The 27639-nt window shown below is 37.2% G+C and overlaps 1 protein-coding gene across 1 annotated transcript in view; it reads left to right on the top strand.

Annotated features, from left to right (window-relative positions):
- LOC109453821 (cytosolic beta-glucosidase) overlaps positions 1 to 27639 on the top strand; it is a 409360-nt gene that overhangs the window by 10354 nt on the left and 371367 nt on the right. Inside the window, exon 2 of the mRNA XM_074321830.1 lies at positions 27397 to 27472. Within this exon, the coding sequence (XP_074177931.1) occupies positions 27442 to 27472 (31 nt within the window). The 5' untranslated portion in view covers positions 27397 to 27441. The remainder of the gene's footprint in view (positions 1 to 27396; positions 27473 to 27639) is intronic.

Consider the following 27639-nt stretch of genomic DNA (forward strand, 5'->3'; position numbering starts at 1 on the left):
CTAAAAATAACTTTGCAATATATATGGTAGAGGAATAATTTCTTTATTATTAATATATATAAAAAACCTTACAAATGAATAAGAAAACTTTCAACAGGTGAAATGTATGAATAGCTAGCTACCTCCCAGAAAGAGAAAAATAAAAGGTGGACAATGTGAAAGGATGCTCAGCCTCACTAGTAATTAAAGAAATGCAAGCAAACAAACCCACCAACAAAAATCGAGATATTAATTTTCACCCATCAAATTGGAAACAAAGAGATAATATTTGGTGACTTCCAGGGGTAGGGAAGCCAACCTTCCCTACATGGTTGGAGGCAACTTTGCTCTTTTCCTCAGCTTTATTGACATATAATTGACATATAACACTTTAAGGTATCAACATATTGATTTGATACATTTAAAAATAGCAAAATGATTACCACCATAGTAGTAGCTGCCACCTCCATCCTGTGGCATAGTTACCATTTCTTCTTTTGGTGAGAACACTGATGATTTATTTTCTTAGCAGTGTTCAAGTGTATGATACAGTATTGTGAGCTGGAATCACCCTGCTGTAAATGAGGGATAGAACTTTTTTGTAGGTCAATTTGGTATCAGCTTTCAAAAAGATTAACAGCAAAGTCCATTTGATATAGCAATTCCATTGCTTGGAATTTTTAGTACCTACATGTGTGCAACGGTAGCTCACATCGAGCATTGGTGCCTTTTTTTTGGAATGGCAAAAGACTGGAAATAACATTTATGTCTGTTAACAAGTAGAATGAGTAGAATGGGTTCAATAAATTATGTTAAACCACAAATGGAGGGCACTTCATCTCAAGCAAAGGTTTGAGGAAAGAATTAACAGGATCTCTGTGTATGCCGATGTGTAATGATCTCCTAGTTAAGGGAAAAGAGGGATACTGTAGATCCTCATTTCTATAAATAAATGTGTGTGTGTGTGTGTGTGTGTGCTGGGTATACATGGAGTATTTCTGGAAGAATATAAAGAAATTTAATGATAGATATTTTACCTGTTGGGAGAGGGATCGATGTTGAGGATACTTAACATTTTATTGTGTACCTTTTATATTATTTGATTTAAAAAAAAATTCTACACGTGTATGTACATTTTCCTAAGAAGACAAAATGATTTAAAAATAAACTGAGAGTGAAACTTGTAAATCTATTTTTCAATTTTTCGGCATCAGTAGACAACAAATGATCAGCATATGTCCTATTTGTTTCCGGAAGGATCTCTTGAAGGAAGCCTCTAAACAATTTAAATGTAAGAAATATGATTATGTAAGTGGAAAAACTATGAAAGGAGAAGGTACCCTTAGCTCTAAGGAAGTCCTTTTTTTTTTTTCTTTTTTCTTTTGTTTCTTTTTTTTTTTGCAGGTTTACCAGAACTACTCTTTTTAATGTCCCTTCAAATGTAGGTCACTGGGGAAAGGAGAGTAAATTTGCATAGGGACCAAGGAGATTCCTGGGAGCTTAGGGATGGAGACCAGGACCCTTCTGAGGCTCAATGGCTTTATATTTCTCATGGACTTAGGTGGTCTTGAGGGAGTTCTCTTGTGAGTAAGTAACATTTGAGCTGAACTCGGAGAGACAACTGCCTGTGGAAAGCTTCTGCTGCTGGAAAGAAAAGGGAGTATTTGGGAACATGAGAAAAGACCGATTTGTTAAGGATTCAGATGGAGGGGGATTGTGCCATTGAATGAGACTGGTAAGGTAGGCAAAGGTAGGATCTGGCAGGGGCTGTGGCTTTGTTCATGAAGAAGGTTGTTTTTCACCTTCATATCAGTTGGAAGCCATTGAAGAGTTCCCAGCGGAGGGAAGACGCAATAAAAGTTGCCATTTTATGTGCTTCTTTTGGCTCCTACATAGAGATCACAGGGGCATGGAGAACTGCACAAGAATAGATTCTGGGAAACAATTAGGTATTTCTAGCCAGAGATGAGAGATTATTCCGGTAGGATACTGGGATGGAGATGAAGAGAAGTGGGTATGTATGAAAGAAACAGTCTTTAAGAAACCGCAAGACTCCTTTCTGTGGTTGTTTGGATAGAGGGCAAGAGGGAGACGTCAAAGATGCCGCCCAGTGTTTTGTTTTGCCTGAGTGTTTGAGGACGCCGCTCACCAAGATGGGAAACCCTGCAGGAAGAGCAGCAGTCTGCATGGGAGATTCATGAGTGCTGTTGGGACTTGCTGAGACTGAGGTCCATTTTAAGCACTGAAGAGGTGGTGTTGAATGAATAGGCACTATTATAGTCCAGAGTTTACAGCAGGAGCTGAAGACATTTTTTTTTTTTTTTTTGGTCAGGGCATATAAATTTTACTTGAAGCACAGGTGAAGATGAGATTTCCTAAGCAAGAAAAAAAATAAATAGTGAGTGAGAAAGGAAAAAGAGATTAGCTGGCGTCTATCCTAAGAAATTCAACTTTTAGACTTTGGGAGAGAAGAAGACAGCACAGAAGAAGTAAGAGAAGCAGTTGGCAGCAGAGAGAGAGAGGAACAGGAAAGAGTGGAATAAAGCCCGAGTGTGGCATTCCAAAAACTAAGAATGGAATAAGTGACTGGTGATAGATTCCCTACGACTATTTCATTTCTTCTTATTTTACTCAGTTAATTAGATCCCTGAGTGGTAAGTAAGATTTGAAGAAACCTTTCTTTATCAAGAGCAGTTATCTACTTTAAATCAACCCTTCTTGAATTGCCTTCCAGAACACCAAAGGAAATGAACACCAATGTAAACTCCAAAGGAACGAAAAACACTAACACGAAAAGCACAAAATCACCTGTCCTACCTACCACACCCAGCAGCCCTGTGTCCTCTGACCCCTCAGATGACAGAATCATTTTACTGTTGGCGGTACAGCTTTTTATAAGATTGCTTCTGAGTTTTAGTAACAAGTATGGAAATTCCAGCTGACTTCTCTTCAGCAGTTGCAGGAATCAGGGGAGAATGATTCTTTTCTTTGTCTCTCTACTCAGTTTTCAGAAGACAGAGCTAAAACTTCCATCCCACATGGCAGCGAGGAGGCGCTCTTAAGGATTCTGTTGTCACTAAGTCATAATAGTAAAATACCTTATCAATCAGTCATTGAACCCAGACCATCTTTTGCCCATTTATGGTTTTTTTTAAAGATACTTATCTAGTCTTTTACAAAGTTTCCAGCAAAATTTTGTCCTTTGACAAAAGTAGGTAAAACTATAGGGCTGACTTCCAGAGGGAGTTTTTTTGGTTGTTTGTTTTTGTTTTGTTTCTTTTGTTTTCCTTTTTTTTTTTGTCTTTTTTTTTTTTTTTTGTCTTCAGCAGGCTAAGCAGTAGTCAGCAAAGTTTTTCTATTATAAAAGTCCAAATGGTACATATTTCAGCATTTGCCTGCTATATGGTCTCTGTTACAACTACTATGGTGAAAGTAGTGATAGGCATTATATTAACTAATGAGCTCCAGTGTGTTCCAATTAAACTTTATTTACGGTCACTGAACTTGGAATTTCATGTAATTTGCATGTGTCATGAAATGTTATTCTTTTGATTTTTTTCCATCTATTTAAAAATACAAAAACCATCTTAGCTTGTGGACTTCATAAAAATAGATGGTAGGCTGACTTCTGCTGTAGATGAGACCATCATAGCAGGTCTTAACTCGAATTGTCACCTTCTTCTTCCCTTCACCCAATAATTAATTCAGAAAATTGAATTTCAGTGGTTGAAAATGAAAATATTAAACCCCGGGGAACAAAAAAATCTGGCAAATATTGGAGTCCAGTTCTCCCAACATTCGTATTTAAGGCAATCTTAGTAGTCTGCACCATCCAGGAACGGCCATTTGCCTGGGGTTGATAAGCCATAATGGTGACAGCTCAGATAAGGCTTCCAACTACAAATTCTTACCACTCAAGCTGAAGTTGAATCAGAGCGATTGTCAGTAAGAATGATGGATGTCAATCCACGTGTTGCGAAAGCCAGCACAGAGCTGATTGTTGAAGCAGATGGTAGAAATGTAATTATAAGCACTTAGATCCATTTTGGGAGGGAGTCTAACCCAAGAACTTCTTTTGGTATCAGCCTGCAAAATCAATATGAATTCCTGAAATGAATTTTGAACGTTTCTGGAGCCGTTAGCCTGAAGTTACTTTGGGCCAATAATTTCAAGTAGGCTGGAATGTGGTACAACTCCTTTTACAGTCTTTTATTATCTGTATTTGTTCCAGGCTACCTAACATAAATTTAAGCAATGAGGTCATTCAAATTTCTTCTGAATGTTTTACATTCATGATAATCTGATGACTCCGTTTCAGAAAAATCAATTTTTTTCCTATAAAATGCGTCCTTAAATAAAACTACATCATGATGATGACTTGGGATCACGCCTTTATTTTAGATTCCCACTCTTTACCTAATTTGAGACACAGAAAACAATGGAACCTTCTAAAAAGTTAATTCTATGATAAGGTTAACTGAAAGACATGAATGTTTAGAGGTCCTCAGACTTTGATAACAAGAACATGATCAAAATCTGTAATTCCCAGGCTTTCTAAGAAAAATTCTCAAAACTAAACCTCAGACCAGTAGCCAGAATCTGGAAGATAAAGAAAATTCCTTGGTTCACAAAAAAAAAAAAAAAAATGAAATAACTGTTTCCCAGGAAAACCCTTCCTCAACCACCACATACTCCGCATTGCTCAGCCTGCTTTAGTGACAGAAACTACTTAAGGACTTTAAGGCAAAACATCTGCTAGCACCTGAAGCTGAAAAGCCTGTTGAAAACAGGATGGATTTTTATCCACTCAGATGAGCTTTGGAGACACCCAGCTTCGTCATTCCTTGTCTTTTGCCTGAAATTTAGTCTACAGCTTCTTTAAGATTATACGTCATGGTGAACGAAGTTTTAAAGCTTTGATCCACAAAGTTTGCTCCTCTTTGTTCTCTCTGTCCTTTCTTGCCACACCATACAAAGGAAAAGAGAACAAAACTCCCCCCGTCAGATATTCTTCCCGAGTTGCCAATTTGGGGTGAGCTGAGTTTGGATTTTATTATAAGTACAAGTAGTGTCCTTACACAAGAAAAGAGCAGAGTTGGTGGCCCCTTATAAGGAACGTGCATTTTTAGGAAAGTCAAGACCAGGCATCCGATGAACTGGGGGGAATCAGTGGTTTGGAGCACGCTCTGACTATTAGGGAGATTGAGAAGTTGTACAAGATAAACAGAACAGATGGTCAGATAATTGGGTAGCTTTGGTCTGTTCATAGGGGAAGGTCATCAAGGCTAAAAGCTGGGTTCGTCAGGTAAGGCAGTTGAAAGGGACGACTAGGATATTCCTTCCCTGGAGCCTTTAGAGTGAGTTGGTCAGTGAGGTCCCATCTCAGGGTTTAGTTCTCCCATGAGTTCAGAAACTGAATTTTCCATGTGAATTGGTCTCTAAGATGAAATGCCAGCAACCTAAGGAAAGTTGGGAATGTTGTCTTCACTTCAAAGGTAGGTGGAACATATATTGCGTGAGTCTCACCTTGAGTAAGGATGAGCATCAGCCATATGGACATGGTCACTTAAGGAAGTGACACTGGAAATGTAACTTTTTGGATTTTTCCCACTCACATAACTAGTGAAATGTTTTAGGACCTCTCAAATGTCTCTGTAATTCATTGTCTGTTGATACCAGACATATGGTGTGGAAATATGGGTGTAAAGCTAAGAAATAGAAGCACTAAACTCTCAGCCTTAAACTGTTGCTCTCAGGGAGGAAGTTTAATAGTGCTAATATCCATGGCACAGGCTGCATAAAACAAAGGACAAAAACAAATATTCTGAGTTCTAAATAACGGGGAGCAAGCATTAGGTGGAAAGAATTAGAAGGAAAAAAACCCAACCTCTTACTACAGGTGATGAAGCATCTGCATTAACCATCTGAACTTTGAACAATTATAGATGCAGAGCCTGGAAATTCTCTGCCAAGTCTGGATGTTATCTGTAAAAGCCTCTGACTGAGGACATTGAGAATTAAGTAGGGCCACAGCTCAGGAGACATAGGAAAAAAGGATTGCCAAAACACAGAAAGGGAAAGATACCAACGGATCATATTCAGTATCTCTTTACTAGCATCTTAACCACAAACCTGGTAGACTAATTAAACACTATATGGACTTGTGGGGAGGGAAGAAATTTTCTCTACCTTTCTAGGTTCTAACGGCTGGTCTAATAGTCAAATCAACATGAGACAGATTAACAAGAGAAAAGAACCAATTTTATTTACATATGTACACATGGGAACCCCACATACGTGAGAGTCAGAGACGCCCTACACAGGAGCTTTTCAGAGACAGAAACGGAAAATGAGGTGTATTTGACCTGAGCTAAGGATGAGGTAAAGTGCCTTGGGGCGTCAGAGGAGAGGAAAGTCATTTGCAGGACAATAAGATTAGTAGTTAGATGTTTGTACTGCCCTATAGGTAGGTCATAAAAATGTTATTTCTCATAATAACTTTTATCATGACAAGGACCCCAATTTAGATTTTTAAAGGGAGAGGTAAAAGTTTCTCTTGACCCTGCAAGGTCTCAATTATCTTCAGCTCAAAATAATCCACATGCAAAAATGGTATATCTTGGGGAGGTCTGTTCTGAACCCCTTCAGACTACATTTTATTAAAACATATGTACAGTCTATCAATCAATTATCTAATTATACAGCTTATCTACCTATTTGTAGCTTATTTGAAGACAACTCTTTTGATGTCAAGATTAAGGTTGAGAACTAAAACCACCAACCCTACCCACAGCTTGTACATTGAGGAATGAAAATGCCTACTGCCCTCACTCCCTATAGCTGTTTACCTTAACATGACTTTACTATTCCATTGTCTTATCGGTGTGGCTTTCAAAAGACTTATCAATTCTTCAATAGAAAGCATCAACAGACAGTTTACACCCTAAGATTCTTTGAATGTCTTGCCTCAAACATCCTTGTCTTACTATTTTCAACAATCCTGCACTGTTATTATTTTAATCCTTACACAGTTCTCATGAAGCCCTCTTGCACTGAAAGACCCACTTTGAACTAATCTTCCAATTCTCAGTTACTTCTGACTTTATTCCCCTGCTAAGACATTACCAAGTTTTGCAGGTTATGTTGTTCATGACTATGACAAGTAATATACTTAGCTTTGTCTTACCACTTAGCTCTGTGTTTGGGAATATTTGAGGAGCCAGCCTTCAACAAGGTCTTTTTTAGTTGTTTTGCATAGAGCAAAATTATGCTTCTCAATTTCAAAAATGTTTATAAATGGCCAATTTGTGTTGGCCTCTTTATAAGATGTATTACTATAATTTTTCCATACACACTTAAAGGACAGATTCATTGTAATCCCGAGACATATATAATAATGGTCTCAGTAACTTTGGTATAGGAACTTTCAAGAATATATGGCATATAGTATGCTTATTATTTTTGTTGGCATTTAGTAAATAGGATTATGATTGTCTTCTTTCTTGCCCTCATATTCATTTATTAGAAGGACTCTCTCTTACTTCTGACCTTCCGGAGGTTCATTGTTGGGCAAATAATTGCGATCACGTGATATGAACCATTCCTGCACTCTTTTCCTAATGGATTTTAAATAGCATGTTATCTTCAAGTGACCCTGCTTTTGACAGAAAATGTAGTATACATTGTCATGCCTACAAGCAGAGAATTAGTATAAATATCTGAATGTGAGAAGAATTATAGGTCTGCAGATATTAAGGAGTGTATGTTTCCTGTGTGCTGACATCCAATTGGTATTATGTTCCCTGACTGTTAAAAAGCACCTTTAGTATTTATGGCTGAAATGATATGATGTCAACAATTAATTTCAAATGGTCTGATGAGGGTTAGGGAAGTAGGGTTTATAGATGAAATAAAATTAGCCTTAAAGATGATAATTTTGAAGGTAGATGATGGATGTGTGAGATTTTAGTATACCATTAGCTCTACTTTTGTATATATTTGAGTATTTTCATAAAATAAAGTGGGGGAAAAAATACTCCACATGCAATTTGGAACAGTTGTACTGGGTAGGATTTGTCTTAGTTCATTCAAGAGGTCAAATCTGATAACAGTCAAGAGATATCGCTTAAGGGATTTATAGTAATTTGAGCAATGCTGAGGCTCCAGAGAGGACAAAGAAACTTAGAAAGAACATTATGGGATCACGGAATCGTTTGTTAAATTTCAATTTTTGAATAAAAATGCATATCAAAGATATCCCAGTTTTTATATCATTACCCAGTGTTAAGTGAAGGACCAGATTTGAGTCATTTTTATGACATGAAATGGTAACCCTCCAGATGTTCACATGAAATAACGGTTTACACTAGAGCAGAGGTCTCCAAACTCTTCCTATAAAAGCCTGGATAGTAAATATTTTCTGCTCTGCAGGTCCTGTGGTTTCTGTCACCACTGCTCAACTCCACCATTACAGGGCAAAAGGAGCCATAGACAATATGTAAACAAATGAGCATGGCTGTGCCAATAAAGCTTTATTCCTGAAAACAGGGGACAGGCTGAATTTGGCCTGCGGACTGTAGTTTGCCATCCCCGGGATCAGAATGAGCTCCGGAATTAGCTCTGAGTCTGTATCCTTATTTTTCTACTTGTTAACTCGGTGACCTTGGGCAAATCAGTTAATCTTTGAGCTTTAATTTCTTCTCACAAAATGGGGAATTATAGTATCTGCCTCACACCACTGTTGAATGAAATGGTACACGTGAAGACTTAACTAAATGTCTAGGGTTCTTTAAGTACTAAAGAACTGTTAAGTATTATTAATCAATCCTCTTGCTATTATATAATGTGTTACTTATCTCGTTTACGTGCATTTCACCATTTTTTCCATCAGAAGGTAGTAGAAAGTTTTGTCATTTAAAGAACTGAGTTCTAAGTATAAAGTATCTTTGCATTATCCCTGATTTACCAGTTTTGTCATCATCTTGTGGTTCTGGTTGACTGAAAAATAACACATTTTTCTCCGCTCTCAACCCTAAATTTTCTCCCCAATGATGGAGACACGAAAGTCAGACTTAGATGGAGATCAGAATAATATCAGCTTTATTGTTGATAAAGCGGAACTGAAGAATGTGTTTTAATCTGTGGCCCCAGAGCCTCCTAATATCCTCCCTCATTAGGTCACTGTACCCACCAGTCGTAGGCAGTGTTGAATACCACATCCCTCCCTTTGCGTGAACCAAATCTGCCCGGATAAGCGTCTGCTTGGCAGAAAAGGCGACCAGAATGCATGTGTCCTTTAAATAGGCTGGTTCCAAACGAGAAGGAAAAAGGTCTGAGCTGAACAAGCCCATCTCCTTCTCATACACAGTTAAAGTAAATAAGAATTTGGAGAGAAGCCAGGATTGTTACGGTAACTAAAGCCTCTCTCCAAAGGAATACAGAGCTACAGAAAAGGAGGATCGCCCGTAACACGGAATACTAAGTCAACTAGATGCCCGGAGTTGTGCGAGGTTCTTTCCTTTGATTTGCCTATAAGATCTTTATAATAGGCAGTGCTTTGAGGCAACATTATGAGCCATTAGAGAGAGACAGAGAGAGAGATTGAGAGATTGAGATTCCTTAAAGTCTCCTAGGAAAAAAAATAGTAGATCCAGCATTCAAATCCATGTTCAGCTCCCTGCCTCTGAAGCTCAGGGAACTCTTCTGAGTTCCCGGATCTTCTAAATGGAAAACAGACAAACAACAAACCAAAAGCAAAACAATAATGCAAAGTAGCTCAGCTTAGACCTTGTGTTTGTAAACCCTTATTGCTGCATGCCGTGTTTCCCTGAAAATAAGACCTAGCCGGGCCATCAGCTCTAATACATCTTTTGGAGCAAAAATTAATATAAGATCCGGTCTTAAATTCACCGAGTATTATGTTATATTATATTATACCCGGTCTTATTATATATTATATTATATTATATTATATTATATTATATTATATTATATTATACCTGGTCTTATATAAGACCGGGTCTTATATTAATTTTTGCTCCAAAAGATACATTAGAGCTGATCGGGTAAGTCTTATTTTCAGGGAAACACGGTAACTATTAATACATTATTGTTTAGATGGTTAAAATGCATAATAAATCCATTCTTGGATTTTGCCTTCAATCTATGTCTGCCACTTAAAAATATATATATATCTCAATATAGTTCCCATTAAGAAAAAATAGAGTTGCCTTCAATTTTCTGGCTTCCACCCCTTTCTTCATACCAAATAGTGGTGCTGAGATTCCATCTACAAATTCCTTCAGCTTCTAAGGATTTAATTTGCTTGGTCTTAGAGACTTAAATTCACTTAAAGTGTCTATGTGCCCTTTTTACTATCTTCTCAACTATCTTGCGCTATAATTCCTTTTTTTAAATTGAACCTTTCCAACTTGAAGGGGACCAAATAGAAATAGTTTAGTGTCCTATCACCTGTTAACACTATAGTCTTTAAACAGTGGGCCTACCCCATCATTTTCTCTAGCTCCAAACAGTTGAAAAATCCCTTTCTGTCATCTTTAATGTCTTTAGATACCCCAATTCTACATAGTTTTTTTTTTTTTTTACCTTCCTGACTGTTCTTAGAGGTTTTTCTTATTGTTTTATATTCACCTCCCAGTCTTAAAACATTACATCCTACAATTGATGCAGCGGTAATTCCATGCAGGGCCCTCTGTCCTACCTTTTGACCCATTTTCAATATATGGTATTTGTATTGAAGGGCAATTTAAATCAAATTGTGAGTTTCTATAAAACAAAACAAAAAAAAAGGAGTAAGATTTTCTGACATTTTGATACCATGCCGTTTTCTTAAATAGTCATAGATTTAGACGTTCTATCAACGCAACCAACAAGATTGCCTTGCATGATTTGTTTTTAGGCTTTTAATTCGGTTGCTTTCCAAGCTGCTACAAATTCTTTCTTTCATTGTTACATCTGTGGTTTGCTGGATAATGTTAGTTGTGACATAGAGCAGTTCTCAACATTTTGGTGCATTTTAGGGAATTGGGTTTGGCTCGCCCTTCAAGTACAGAATTGATGCTACTGACCCGCCATTAGTAGGACACGGAATGTGAGTTATGTCCCCTGTGTTGATGATGGATTGTGCTGCCTGAGCCTCTGGCACTCCCTTTTGCGTTACCCATGGTGAATAATCACATGCATTTGCAAGATGATTAGCCAAGGTTAGGGGTACAGTCTGTGATTACGAAACAGATCTTTTCTTCTTTATGTGAAGAATTACTAGCTTATAATAGCATTACATTATAATTTTGCTCCATATTGTAACCAATGGTAGGTTGTTAAATAGCAATTCATATTCCTAGGGCTATTTATGTGTTGTTTGCACCGTAGTTCTTGAGTACAGCCCTATGCCATCCTCATTTGTCTCCCATGAAATGTTTATAACTTTAAATGTACCAGTTTTACCACTAAAGAACCAGAAGTTCATTCATTTATGCGACAAATTGAGGGCTTCCTATGTATTAAGCTCTGTTCTAGTGCTGGGGATAGATCGGTCATTTCCTTCCTGGAGCTTTTATTGGAGAAATGGGAGAAGGACCATACACAAGTATGTATAATAAGTAAAGCTATACGTAAGTAAGATGCTATAAATGGGGGGAGGGGATAAAGTACAGACGGAAGATAGAAAGTGCCAGGGAGAGAAGTTGTTGATACTTTATAAGGTAGTCAAGGAAGCCTTCACTGATGAGACATTGAGCTGAGACTAAAGAGAGCAAAACACGCGCTTGGAAAAAAGTCTTCCAAGCAGATGACACAGCAAGTGCGAATTCTCTGAGAAAGGAAGCATGTGTGCATGCTCAAAAACAGCCAGGAGGCCAGTGTGAAATAAAGACAGGAGAGAAAGACTCACAGGAGATAGAGAACTATCAGGTAGGACCATGTTGATTTTTGTAGAATTTTAGCCATTACGCCACTGGAAGCCATTGGATGATTTTAAGTGGTGGAGTGCTTTGATCTGATTTTTACAACAGTCGTTTTGGCTGCTACTTCGGGATAGAGGTTTAGTGAAATGGGTTAGTTATCTATTGCTTTGTTGCAAACTGCCACAAAATAGTAATTTCAAACAATATACACTTGCTATCATCGTTTCCATGGGTCAGGAATGTGGGCATGATTTAGCTGGGGCCTCGCTTGAAGGTCTCACAGTGCTGCAGTGAAGGCGTGGGCTGGGGCCTCAGTAATCTCAAGGTCAACTGCAGCAGCATCTGCCTCCAGACTCACTCTGGTTGTCAGCAGAGTTCAGTTCCTCAAGGGCTGTTGGACTGAGGCCTTGGTTCCTTACTGGCTGATGGCCAGAGGCCATCCTCAGTTCCCCGCATGGCTGTCCTCTCCATCACGGCAGGGAAGCACGAAGAGCCCGAGAGAGAGAAACCAGAAGCCTCACCAGATAAATCTCAGTCTTTTGTAACTTAATCTTGGAAGTAACATCCCATCACTTACTGTGTTTGGTTCATTCAGAGTAAATCATTACGTGCTGGATACATTCATGGGAAGGCGATTGCATGATGGCGTGGCTGCCAGGAGGTGGGGAGTCATGTCAGAAGAAGGAGGCAAGATAGGGCAAGGAGAGCAGTTACGGAGGATGTTACGGTGTGTTGTTAACGGCTATTGGTATTCCTGTAGTTATTTATGGTGTGGGGTGCTAATTCGTCCCCAAATCCCTGCTTCTTATGCAGATTGTGGATATACAGAGGGTGCCAAAAAAATGTATGCGCATTTTAAGAAAGGAAAATACTGTGAGAAAATTACACTGATGGGAACCACTCTGAGCACCTCTTGTAATTGCAGAAGTCAAATGTGTCTTGTATTTATCTTTTGTTATCGGTATATATTGAGTATTACAATTTTAATACAGTTTTTTCCTTTCTTAAAATGTGTATATATATTTCTGGCACCCTCTGTATTTTTGGAGTTCAAACTCATAATATTTACTGAGGCCTTGGATATGGAGTGAGAGAGAAAGATTAGAGTCAAGGATGACTCTTAAGGTTGCTGGCAAGAGCCACTGGAAAGATGCAATTGCTGTTTTCTGAACTACAGAAAACTCTGTGAGGAGAAGATTTTATCAGGTAGGAAAGAATCAAGAGGTACATTTTGGACACGTTGACTTTGAGACGTGCCTTTGACACCGACGTGGAGGTATTGGTTTGACAGGGGGTTATGCAGTTCTGGAGCACAGGGTAAAGGTTTGAGCTGCAATAGAAATTTCAAAGTCATCATTATGCACCTTGTATTGAAGGCCACAATACTAGGATAAGATTGTGAGAGTATACACCAGAAGCTGTGCTGAACTGCAGATGTCTCTGTGAGAGATGCATGGATGGGCAAAGGAGACCAGTGAACACTGTATTGACCTCTGCCGTCGTCTTATTGGCCCTGAGGAAGACATTGTGCAAATCAGTCCAGAAAGAACTTGGGTTCCACCTTTACATTTTTTCTGCCTATATATGCCCAAGTTGAGGGTCTCGATTCCCCAAAGACAAAAGCAAGCCCACACAAATACAAAATGGAAGTGTTGAAATGACAGACCTTTCTTAAAAGGGCTCGATCATTTAACATGAGTTCAGTACATGAAATACTTTTCTCTAGCTCTTTTTTTCTCTCTTTGACCAACTTCATGTACTACTTTTGCTTCAAAAATCATTTACAAGCTGACAAGCTTCAACATCTGTGTTTTAAACCTCGGACTCTCTTTCCCAAGTTTCTGGTCCATTATTTTGTACTGTACCCTTGACCTCTGGACTTGGAACCCTGTGGAGACTGGAAATGAATTCATGCTTATTTCCAAGAACCTATTCTGTCCCTTTTCTAGTTCATGCCTCATCATCCACCCCATCTCCTATGTCAAAAACCTAGGAGGTATCCTAGGATTTCCTTCTGTCTCATACTCTGATTAATAATCATAATAAAACTAATAATTTGGAGATTCATAAATATTATGTCTAGTCATCATAATAACCCATTGTGTAGGTATGGCTGTATTTATCTTATAAATGATAAGGGTAAAACAATTTATGAGATCAAAAAGCAAATAAATGGCGGAACCTGGAGTCAACCCAGCTCTTCCAGGCAGCAAACAAATCCACTGTTCTTTCTACTATGCAATGTTGCTTCTTCATTCGTTTACCAAATCCTAGTGATAAATTCAGAAGCACCTCTGCATTCTAACCTCTCCTTTCTGACTTAATCCAGAACTTGGTGATCTCTTCCCTGGACTTTCCAGTCTTGTCCTAGCTGGTCTCTGTCCTGACTACAGTTTATAATCATACTCCACCATCCTTCTAAAAATCAAAACCAGTTGCACCGTTTCCCTGTCTTAAATACTTTGTAGACTCACTGCATGTAACATCAAGTCCCAAGCCCTAACATTTTGACACTCAAAGTCATTTTCAAACTCCAACCTAACTCCAGCCTCAGAAATCTCCAAGCACCCTTTGCTCCAAAAATTCCAAACTTTCCTTTTTCTTCACTGGTGTTTGACTTTCTTCTTAGAAAGCCCTGCCTTCTCCCTTCTGACTATAAAAATCTTAACCATACTTTAAGATGTAGTTCAAATGTTACCTCCTCTGTGTGGCTTTTACAAATTTGGGTAAATCCAGTCTCTCTATCTCCTGGGCTCTCGGGGCTAATGTCTCCTTACGTCTGTGGTCCAACAGTAGACTGTCACATCCTTACCTACAGACTGTCTTGTTTACCTTTGCATTCCCGGTGTGACCACACAGAGACGTTCTATAAACATCTGTTTTTACAAATCATAAAATCATCCGTATGTCTGATTCACAGTTGGAGAAATGTACCGATGAACTATTGCTATGTGAAAGGGGGCTATCTCTTGACTTCGTTTTGTAGATTGCATTCAGGATGGCATTAATCATCTGATTTACGTACCACCTAAGGTATATGTTGGAACTTTTTATAAAACTAATAATTTTTTGTAAGATGGAAATACTTTTTTGCTCTTTTCAGTATGAATGAATTAAATAGACTGAATAAGAGGAACAACTAAGTTACATATTTTACACCAATGACAATTTAAAATTGGTTAAAATGTCATGCCATCAGCACTAACTGGAAGAAGTGGCTAATATATTCATGTGTTAGAGCCTAGCTCTATAGAAACGATTCAGTGTTTTGGGCAAGCTAACAAAGACGTTCGGGAGGTCTGCAGGCTGTTATTTTCATTTGTCTTTCCTCTAACACACTGCAAGTATATCACTCGCGCCTCGTTTTGTTCTACTCTGCACAGAGGCTAACCCACATCTGGCTGACACTGTCATCGATTAAGGGCTTCAAGTCATCTGTTGTCACCAATTTATTTTTAGGAATGGAAACAATTGAGATAGTTTTGAAGTTGCTGTAATCTTGTTGAGGTTAATTTATCCAGTAATACTTTAAACATTTAAACATTTTTTTGTTTTGTTTTGTTTTTCATAAAATTATTACAATAGCGATGTGTTTTAAAATTTGTTGATGACAAAGAAATTTTCCTTAAAAAGAGTTTCCATGTGCATTACTTAATGATTGCCCTGAAATACTGGTTGTACACAATGCATTTGTATTAATTAAGCAAGCTAGAAGTAGTAAGAAAATGTGTGGGTTGTATGTTCATTTCTGGACCAATTACAAGAGTACAGTCAATTCTTTATTGCACAATTTATTTCACATTTGTGGTTGCCTTCCCAGTATCCATTCACCTCTTTTCAATAGACCTTGACTGCTATTTGGGATTTTATGTGGTTTTAGGGAATATAATAACTGTATCCATTAGCTCTAGGAATAGAGCACATGACTAGACCAAGCCAGTCAGAACAATGCAGTCCTCTAGCCATTGTGATTGGTTCAGGAGTTGGCATGTGACAACTAGTATAATCAGAGAGCGGGAACTCTGGGAAAGCCAAAGCCTTCTTTTGCTTTGGATGGGATGACCCCAAGATGTGAAGTGTAAAACTCTGGAAGCCAGTTTGTTTCGTTAGTAAAGCCTGCTTGTGGATAAGGAGGGTACACAGAGAAAGAACGGGGTGAAAGACTTCACAGCAAGACTGAGATGTAGATATTACCTTTTAATCCAGCCCTGACTAAGGTCTGCCCTACGTCTTGGTCTGCCATTTAGAGCAGCCAATGCATTTTCTTTCTTACTTTGGTCATTTTGTGTTGAGTTTTCTTTTACCTGAAACTAAAGAACATTCAGATACAGCCATATTAGTGCATGGCAAAGTGGATAAGATTCTTGGACTATGAGAAATACGTTTTGGTAATTATATTTGAATGCAAACGTGTTTGACCCATAATGTTGCAAAATAAGTAACAGAATCACATTAGAAAGTTTTTAACTTCATAGACTACGTAGTCAGGTTTGCTCATCATATTCGCTTGCTCAGTGTCCATTCTGGCTTCTTTGTTAGGAGGGATCACCCCTGACAAACTCAAGAGTAGGGGGTTTCAGAGTTGGTTGATAAGCAGTGTCATATTGCTTATGATACATGATAACCTGGATACATCAAGAGGGATATCAGGAACTTAACTGAGCTGGGAAAGAGAGAGCTGAGCTGCCAGATGCCAGGTAGCTGATTAAAGTAACAAGTCAAAAATAAAAGAGTTAAGTCTTTCATCATTTACTGAGGTTGTGTAAGCAAGAGGCTAAAACTGGAGAAAGGGCCAACTCCTTCTGTTGCATCTCTTCCCATGAAATGCATCAGCAGTCCAGGGTCAGGTGGATCAGTGCAGACGTGGGGCAAAAGCCTCTGGCATTTTTATGGACCTCACGTCGGAAAAAGCGCTATTGGGTACTGACAGTGGGGGAAACTGTCTTCAAGGATTTCCCCTTTGCCCCATAAGAAGGCCTTGGCAGAGGCGCCCAAAGAAGACCTCAGCCAAAGGCTTCAGATAAATAAACCTAGGAATATAGGCACCCAGGCCAGGAATGCAGACAAGCGTAAGAGCATGTGAGGGGGCGGCATGAGTCCTTGACTGCAGCCCTACAGAGACAGCAGGGGGCTGGCCATGCAGCACGTGTGCTGTGGGGGTGGCAGCTCCTTCCTGTGAGGCCTGCCTGGTACAGACTTTGTAATTGGCTATGGTCAGGCCTGAAACACCACACCTTGGTTTTTAACCAGGAGCCAGACCCCTTAAGAGGACAACAAGATTGCTTTTAAAATTTAAGACTCTGTGTGTTTTTATGAACACTTCTAAGTGTCGTGTTTGCGTGCCTGACGTATCACTTGGATCAGGGTTAAATGATCTTTGTGAATACGCCTGCATTTGTGGGTTTCACTTTTCCATGTCAGAAAGCCTTTGGCTTCAAAGACTTTTAATGGGGTTACAATTCACATGGCAAAGTGAAACGAAGAGGAAAATAGACCATTCTGTAACCAACAAAACTTGGCATCTCATGTTCTAAAATTTAAGCATCTCAAAGAATAAAGAGATCCCTAATGATTTCCTTCCTGGAAAATTATATGATTCTTTTATAGATCATCTCATATATTGTATTTTGAGGGAAAAATACTTTAATCTCTTTATAAATCCTAAATGTTTTACTTGGTAAGTATTAGAAACTATTCCAAAAAATGACATCAGTACTACTTTCAAGTGGCCTTTTCAAGTTTTCCAACTCTTGACACTCAGTTCAACATTTCACCCCTTACTGAGCACCAGGGTATTCATGTATCTCGACTTACTTGGGGTCACAAGGCGTCCTTCTCTGCAGATCACAAGGCAAGTCTTAAAGTGTGTGGAAGTTCTTAGGTATAAAAAATAAACCAAAAAAAAAACCAAACAACCAAACAAAAAAACTTTTAACTTTGATGTGTTGAGAAACAGGATGTGAGTTAAGCTATAGGATGGAATAGTAAACACGGTAAGATGATGAGGACATCATTAGTGTCTCCGTATGACACTAAAAAAACCGGAGAACTAAACTTTTTTTAAAAAAAAATACTGTGTTTTTCTCACAGAATTTTAAAGTCCAATATGATAAATTTAACTTCAGTGGTCAAGAACAAACCATAGACCAATTAATAAAAGGTTTGGCCTGAAGCTAGGGTTGTAAAAGAAATTAAAAAATGACACTTTGAAATATTGTCCAGGTTAAGATGGCAAATTTTGTTATGTGTATTTTACCACTACTGGAAAAAAAAGTCTTGTCTAATAGCAAAAGCCCAAATTTTAGAATGAAGATAATGGGAGTAAAGGAGAGTTGGATAAAATAACTTTCTTTTTGGTTGGAAGACATATTTTTGAATGCCATTTTTCCCCCACATCCATTATTCCAAATTGAGGTACTTTAAAAATAAATGTTTTATATTTCAAAATCTTATTTTAAAAATTGGGAAATTTATTGATTCTATAGTGTGAAAACCATAGTAAGTACAGTTTTCACAAAAAGTGACATTGTGTATTAGGGCCATTTTATATTTGATTTCATGTAACATTTTTAAATTTTGCCCTAAAATTAATACTTTATGTAAAATGTTTTGAGCAAGACCAGGTAATCTGGAAAACTTACAAAATCATAGAGAAATTTTTTGTGAACTTTTTGGGTATATATATTAATTTCCTAAGGCTTCCATAATAAAATATGACAGAGTGGGTGGCTTAAATGACAGAAATTTATTTTCTCATGGTTCTGGAGGCTAGAAGTGCAATATCAAGATGTCAGCAGGTTTTAATTCTTCTGAGGTCTCTCTCTTTGGCTTGAACATGGCCACCTTCTCACTGTGTTCACACATGACTTTTCTCAGGGTGCGCACATCTCCTGTGTCTCTTTTGTGAGTCCAAATGTCCTCTTTTTATAAGACACTAATTAGATTGGATTGGGACCCACCCATATGACCTTATTTAACCTGAACTACCTCTTTAAAGGCCCCATCTCCAAATACACACATTCTGAGGTCCCAGGCGTTAGGGCTTCAACATAAGAATCTGGGCAGGACACAGTTCAGCCCAACATTATGACATAGTTGTGTAATATCTTACATAATTTTCAGTTTTTGAAAGTTTAATTGTATGTTATTTTGATAAACTCTGGTTATTATTTTATAACATTCTTAATTGACAAGTATGAACTTGCATGACATTAAAATAATAGATATTTGCTTATATACAGTGGCTTCTGAATTCAGCATTTGGTTTATTTGTAACTAAAATAAGAATAAGGAATATATATGTATACCTAGATATGTAAATATACACATACATATACACATGTATACGTACATATACATATACTATATATAACATTATATACATACACTATATATGTATACTATATATAGTGTATATGTGTATATAGTGTATCTATATACATATATATATATATATATATATATATATATATATATATGCATATACACACAGAGAGGCAAATTATATTACAACCACCATTAAAAGAAGGTGCAAATGAAAAATAGCCTTTAAGATCTCCTTAGTTTACAAGGGCACGTCCTTACCCCTGATATTTGGGGGCCCTGAAGCAAAAGCTCAAATGCAGGGCTCTGCACCTTTGATCTACATATTTAAAAGTTATAAATGAAGCCCACAAACTATTATGTAAAACATGTCCTAATTGCCTACCTTGACAAATACATCTTTACAATAAAAAACTCAAAAATATGTGTAAAACTGTGTTCTTTATATGATTGGCAGCAAAATAGTGAAGACAATTCAATTTAATTATTAATTATATATGTCTAGGTATTATTTTGATGGAAGGATGACTGATAATAATACATGAATTATTATGTAGTTATTCCATAAAATTTATTTTTCTTGCCTCCATTTCAGCAATATCAATAATTATAATCATTATTTTCCCTTGAGTTATAGTCTATTAATAGCCATTGTATAAAAGATTAAATACTTCTATTCAAAATGAATAAATTTCAATATATTTTCACACTAAATATACAATATCAAAAATTAAAATACCTTTCTTAAGTTTTCAGAATTATTTTTATTGTAGATTATTCAAAACTAAAATACAAATACAAATAATATAATAGACATCAACATTCTAACTAAAATTATTAGTTGCAGTTTATTCATTTTTGAAAATGTAATTGTCATATTAAATACATTTCTAAAAATAAAACCATTCACATTACTTGTATTCACTGTCCATTAAATTGCTAATGTAAGGATTGTTGTCAAGTTTCACACATATTATATCTTGAATTACTTAATGCAAATTTGAGAGCAATATTAATTACTCTCAAAGGACATTATAGAATGTCCATCAGCTGCCGTGTGCAATGCTGCAAATACTACCGTGTTTTCCCGAAAATAAGACCGGGTCTTATATTAAGGTTTGCTCCAAAAGATGCATTAGAGCTTATGTTCAGGGGATGTCATCCTGAAAACTCGTGCTAGGGCTTATTTTCCGGTTAGGTCTTATTTTCGGGGAAACAAGGTATGCTGATTATTCTTCCTAAGTACCTTCTGAAGCACATGCAGTAACAGTGATAGGAAATGATACATTCTATTGCTAGCACCTATGGCGTTCACGCTGAGAGGAAGGATCTGATAGGTGAATTTGTTGGCTCGCTCAGAGGAAATCCTTCCTGCACTCCGAAGCAGCCATTGCCTGTCTCCAGCATCATCAGCTTTAACACTGATTTTCATCCCTATCTCTACCACCAAAGACACAAAAGAAGAGAAGTAGAAAAGGACCGCCTGGACCCTGAACAGGGTTATTCACCAGAGAAGCTGTTTGGTACCTAGTGGCAGTTAGACTCTGGTCCTAAATGATGCAGCAGCCCAAGTGCTCTTTAATGCTTGGGGAGGTTGGAGTGTTTTGCGATTTTCAGTGGTCTTCTGAATCTGGGGCCTAGGGCAAGAGTCCCTGCTGCCTAAACCTAAGGCCAGTACTGGAAGGGAGTTCCCCAGGTTTTTACCTTTCTAGCACGTAGCCCTAGCCTAGAACAAAGAGCGGATTCTGTGTGGTTACCCCACATTCCAAAGACTGGCCTGGTGACGTGGCACAAATAATTCAGAACCGTTCCAGGAAATAGACAACCACAGGAGCGTTCACAACTGTCTTTACTTTGCTGGCATGTGTAGTTTGCTGCTCCCCACAGAAATGTCCCCTCCTGCAGCCTCTCACCATGCCCAGTTTCCTCAAATTACATTTAAAGTGATGGTGAGAAATGTTAATCCTTGGAAAGACACATTTTTAGTTAGAGAACACATAATGAGAAAATGACTATATGGTGAAGTATGTGAATTAGTATGGTTCCAAAGCGGAGACGGACAGCGTTGCCAGTCTCCTGTAAACAACAGGGTCACAAGTCAAATATTTTAAAAGTTAAAAATCTCAGATAGCAAAGAGATTCTTAATGTTTTACTCGCTTTGACAAATCTTGTCACTTCTTTCAAATGTATGTTAAAATAGCCCTTTGGAAGTTTGATCAGTTTTGTTATAAGATGAGCTTTTCCCTCCCCTGGAGAGCATGACGGTGTTTCAGGGCTCTTTCTTTGTTGCAGACCACAAGACAAATCTTGGAGAGGGTCTTTGGTATACTCAGCTATAAACAAACTTTTGTGGTTTTGACGTGTTAAGGAAGTAGGAGGTGGTCCTAGATGAGAACTTCCCTTTTCTGCAGTGCAGGTTCTTATAAACGGGACAAGTCAACTGTAAGTGGTTTTAACATGTATTTTATTTATTTTTTAAAAAATAAACAGCTTTATTGACATATAAGTCCCATATCATACAATTAATTTAATGTGCAAAATTAATTGTTTTTAGTGTGTGGTGCAACCATCATCACAATTTTAGAACATTTTTCTCCCCCCAAAAGGAAATCCCTTACTCAGCAGCAATCGCTCCCCATCCCCTGTCAACACGCCTCAGTCCGAGGTGACCACTGATCAATCTACTTTGTGTCCATAGATTTGCCTGTTCTTTATATTTCACATACATGGAATCATACAATATGTGCCTTTTGAGACTGGCTTCTTTTACTTCACATACGTTTTCAAGATTCTTCCATGTCGTAGCATGTATTGATCCACTCCCTTTTATTGCTGGGTAATATTCCACTGTATGGATACATTTATTTTATTTTTCCACTCTTCAGTTGTAAATTTAAGTTGTTTCCATTTGTTTGCTCTTATGCATACTGCTGCTTTGAACATTTTGTACAATTTTTGTTTGGATGTACTTAGGAGTGGAATTGCTGGGTCACATGATATGACTCTGTTTAAATTTTGAGAATGCCAAACTACCGTTTTGCACTCCCACCAGCAAAGTAATGTATGAGGGCTCTAATTTCTTGACATCCTCTCCCACTGTTGTTATTGTCTTCTTTTTTATTATAGCCACCCTAGTGGGTATAAGAGGTTTTGATTTGCATTTCCCTATAGGATGATGATGTTGATCATCTTCTCATGTGCTTATTGGCCATTTGTATATCTGATCTGGAAAAAAAAGGCCTGCTCAGATCCATCGCTCATTTTTATTTTAGGTTACTTACCTTTTTTTTTTTTAACATTTTTTAAAAAATTAGTTTCAGGTGTACAAAACAATGTAATAGTTAGGCATTTATACCCCTCACAAAGTGATAACTCCCCTCCCCCAATCTCCTACCCCTCTGACATTGATACAGCCATTACATTTCCATAGTCTCTATTCTTAATACTGTACTCTGCTTCTTGTGAATATATATATATATATATATATATATATATATATATATATATATAATTGTAGTTGGCATTCATTATTGTTCAGCTTCAGCTTCAGGTGTACAGTGCAGTGATCAGGCATCTACATCATCCCTGAGGTGGTCTCCCTAATGAGACAAGAGTCCATCAGATACCCTACAAAACCTTTACAACATTATTGATTACATTCCCCAAACTGACTTTCGTATCCCCGTGGCAATCTTGTGGTTACCGATTGTGCTTTCTAATCCCCTCTCTTTCCCCCTTATCCCCCTCGCCCCATCTAGCAACCCTCAGTTTTTCCTCTATGTCTCTGAGACTGTTTCTGATTAGTTCATTTATTATTTTCTTTAGATTCCATATATAAGTGAGATCATATGGTATTTGTCTTTCTCTGTCTGACTTATTTCACTTAATATAATGTTCTCTAGGTCCATCCATATTGTTGCAAATGGTAAGATTTCATTCTTCTTTATAGCTGCGTAATACTCCGTTGTATAAATGTACCACAGTTTCTTAATCCAGTGGTCTACCAATGGGCATTTCGGTTGTTTCCATGTCTTGGCTATTGTGTATAGTGCTGCAATAAACACAGGGGTGCATAAACGTTTTCGAATTAGAGTTTTGGATTTCTCCAGATAGATACCTAGGAGTGGAACTGCTGGGTCATAAGGTAGTTCCATTTTCAAATTTTTGAGATACCTCCAGACTGTTTTCCATAGTGGCTGCACCAATCTGCAATCCCACCTACACTGCACAAGGGTTCCCTTTTCTCCACATCCTTGCCAGCACTTGTTCGTTGATTTATTGATGGTAGCCATTTTGACTGGGGTGAGGTGGTATCTCATAGTGGTTTTTATTTGCATTTCTCTAATGATTAGTGAGGTTGAACATTTTTTCATATGTCTATTTACCATCTGTATGTTTTCTTTAGAAAAATGTCTCTTCATGTCCTCTGCCCATTTTTTAATTGGGTTGTTTGTTTGTTTTTGCAGTTAAGTGAGTTTTTTATAAATTTGGGATATTGTAGGTTCCTTACCTTGTTATTGTTAAGTTATAAGAACGCTTTACTAAGAATAAGTCCTTTAGCAGATATGTGATACGCAAATATTTTCTCTCAGTTTGTGTGTTTTCTTTCACTTTCTTGATACAATGTTTATAAAACAAATTTTTTAAATTTTGATAAAATCTATGTGATGGTTAATGTTATATCAACTTAACTTGGCCATGGTGGGGGGTGCCCAGCTATTTGGTCAGACATTATTCAGTGTGTGTCTGTGAGGGCATTTTTGGATGACATGAACATTTGTATCCGTAGACCGAATAAGGCAGATTGTGTTCACCGTTGTGTGTAGCCCTCATCTAATCAGTTGAAGACCTGGATAGAACAGAAAGGCTGACCCTCCCTTGAGGAAGAGGAACTCTTCCTGCTGACTGTTTGAGCTGGCTCATTGGTCTTCTCCTGCCTTTGGACTTGAACTGAAACATTAACTCTTCTGGGGTCTCAAGCCTGGTGGCTAATGGAACTGAAACTTACACCATTGGCCTTCCTGGTTCTCCAGTTGGCTGACTGCAGATCTTGGGACCTCTCGGTCTTCATAATTGCATGAGCCAATTCCTTGCTCTTTCTTTCTATATACATATGCATTCTGTTGGTTCTGTTTATAGAAATTGCTTTCTGTGGATGTATACATTCTGTTGGTTCTATTTCTCTAGAGAACCCTGACTAACAGTCTAATTTATTTATTGCTTATGATTTTGCTGTCATATCTAGGAAGGCTTTTCCTAACCTAAGGTCATGAAGGTTTGCTCCTGTATTATCTTCTAAGACTTGTAGTTTCAGCTCTTACATTTAGGACTGTGATCCATTTTGAGTTAATTTGTGTCTATGGTATGAGGGATGCTTCCAGCTTCATTCTTGTACCTGTCCAGTTGTCACTGAACCATTTGTTCATAAGACTATTCACTGCCCATTGAATATCTTGGCACCCTTGTCACAAGCCAATTGACCGTAGAAATGAGTGTTTATTTCCGGACTCTCTAATCTATTCCTAGAACCTATGACTATATGTCTATTGTTAGACTCCCATACTGTCTTGATCACTGTAGTTTTGTGGTCAGTTTTAAAATTGGGAAGTGTGAGTGTGATCATTCACTCTTCCACCATTAAGTATGATGTTAGCTGTGGTTTTATTGTAGGAGCTTTTTTTTTTTTTTTTTTGTAGGTGCTTATTGAGTTGAGGAAATTTCCCTCTGTTCTTAGTTTGTTGATTATTTTTATTGTGAGAAATTGTTGTTTTATTGTCAAATGACTTTTCTATGTCCATGGAGATGATCACGTGTTTTTGCCCTTTATTGACACGATGTATTACATTAACTGATATTTTTGGGGTGTTATGTCAGCCTTGCGTTTGGGACAAGTCACTTTAAAATTCTGAGCCTTTGCTTTTTTGACACAATAATGCTGAAATATATCAGTAATACCAATGACTGTTATACTGTGACAGTCCTACTTCTGCTCACATTCTGTTTTTTTATTTCCTTGGTAGCAGTGAGTCTTTAAGCCAAATGAAAACATGATCAGAATTAGAAACCCCAACGCTAAAAAATGGAAATAATGTTAGCTACTGTATTAGTTTGTCAGTTCTGCAGTATTAAAGTCCCACAAACTGAGTGGCTTGAAGAACAGAAATGTATTGTCTCACAGTTCTGGAGGCTAGAATTCCGAAATCAAGGTGTTGGCAGGGTTTGAACCTTCTATGGACTCTGAGGAAGAATCCGTTTCATATCTGTCCCCTAGCTTCTGATGGTTTGGTGGCAGTGTCTGGTGTTCTTTCACTTCAGATGCATCACCCTGATGTCTGCCTTGATGTTCACATGGGGTTCTCACTGTGTGCATGGTGTCTGTATACAAATTTCTGCTTCTTACAAGGATACCACGTATATTAGATTAGGGCCTACTCTAAAGACTTCATTTAACTTAACTATGTCTGTAAAGAACCTGCCTTCAGATACGAAATAATTTTTTTGGGGGTGGGGGCACAACTGAACCCATAGTAGCTACTTGTTTTCCAAAGCCTTCACATAGAGCCTTAAAATAGACCTTAAAATGCTAAACTTGAAAATGACATCTCCATATTTGCAGTATTTATTTGTTATTCATGGAATGAAGTTGAAATATAACTAATTCTTGCTTATTTGAATTTTCTTGTTTGATGCCAGAAACACTGTAGATTAAACATAACTACCATATATTCCAAAATCCGTTATTTCCTGCTGTGGCTATGACAGATATTTCTGTGAAGGTAAAGCCTTTAATTATGAAATTCTAGGGTGTCAGGTGTAGTCGCTGTGGTTTAATTAAGCTTTTGTTTGACATTAGGGAAGAAAAGGAGAAAGGGGACGAAAAGAAAGCAGAACAGAAGGACAGAAGGAGAAAGAATCACAGCAGCAGATGGAGGAGAGAAAGAAGAGAAAGAGACAGTAATTCTGATAGATTAATTCTTCCCTGGTGATATGACTGTCAGAGACAAAGGATGTAGAATGACCATAGATTTTAAAGTCAGATTCAAATAAAACTCTAATATATCTGTGTTCTATGTGGATAAGGCTTTTAAGATTATATATATATATATATATATATATTTAAAATAAATAATAATAAATTATATATATATATATATATATATATAATTATTTTTTTTTTTTTCTTTTTAGGTTTTAGGGTGCTATCAGAAAGGAGTCAAATCCTTGGCATCTATTTCAACATTGACATATTGAACTACACTGACATTAACCTCAATGTTTTATCTTCTTCCCCCCATTAAACAAATTATATTTGAGCTTTCCAAGTAGATATCTAAGTTTAGCAATAAAAACGTAAGCTAAGTAAACACCAAATAATTATTAGACAATCTGGTTGGAAATTGAAAAACTAGGGCAGTGACTTAATATTCTAATTGTGAACAATTACATAATTGAGAGCATTTTATTGTTCCAATCATGTGTATGTAAACTAATTATGTGAACTAATCTGCTAAATAAGATTAATTGTCATTTATGGAACATTAATTTAAATGATTGTCCAAAGTATGACATTCTACAAAGAGTCAATTTCTTTATATAACTCTTTTAAGAAATGAAAATGTATTAGACTACGTAAATTCGCTTAATTTTAGAGTTGTAGTTACTAGCTACTTGGAATGACTTTGAAATAATGTATTTCTAAGCTTTGCTTTTAATAGATGCATTGAGTTATTTTTTTTCCTTGTCATTTTGGGGCAGTTGGCATTACCTGTTCATAATAGGAAAGCATATGTATTTAAAAGAAAATTTCTATTGAAAAATGACATATTCAGAGGTTCTCAAAGCTCAAGGTGCTAAGCTTAACCCATAAGGCAGGCGTATTTTCAGAATGTGTAAATGACTAATTTGCGAAACAATGGGTAAAGCTAAGATATGTATAATACATACATTTAAAAAATTATGAACAAAGTAAGGTTGTTTCTGAAAATATCCCTCATGCCTCATAGATTTTTAGAAAATAAAATTTGAGGCTTCAGGGCAATAACTCAGGGCAATAATAGAGTTATGGACCATATTATAATTTTTAAGCTTACAATTTGACTTAAATTTTCAGTACAATAAATCTTGTAGACCATTAAATGCTATTTTCTTTCTGTTTTTTTCTTCTTGTAGGCATGTGAGAGTATCCAGTTAGAAATTAGTGCCTCTTGCTGGAAGATGAAGGATGAAGGAAGACATATAATGTTAGGTATGTGTCAGCTAATTATTTTTTTCATTTTTCACAAAAACACAATGATGTAAATAGAGCAAGGATGCCTTTCTAGGTTATAAATTCTGAAGGATTTCCAGTCCACCTCTGAATAGTGTATTTTTGTGTGTTTTTCACTGTTTTCTGCATTTGTTTTACCTAAGTGA

This window comes from Rhinolophus sinicus, linkage group LG02, assembly GCF_036562045.2.
Source record: "Rhinolophus sinicus isolate RSC01 linkage group LG02, ASM3656204v1, whole genome shotgun sequence".
Classification (NCBI taxonomy): Eukaryota; Metazoa; Chordata; class Mammalia; order Chiroptera; family Rhinolophidae; genus Rhinolophus; species Rhinolophus sinicus.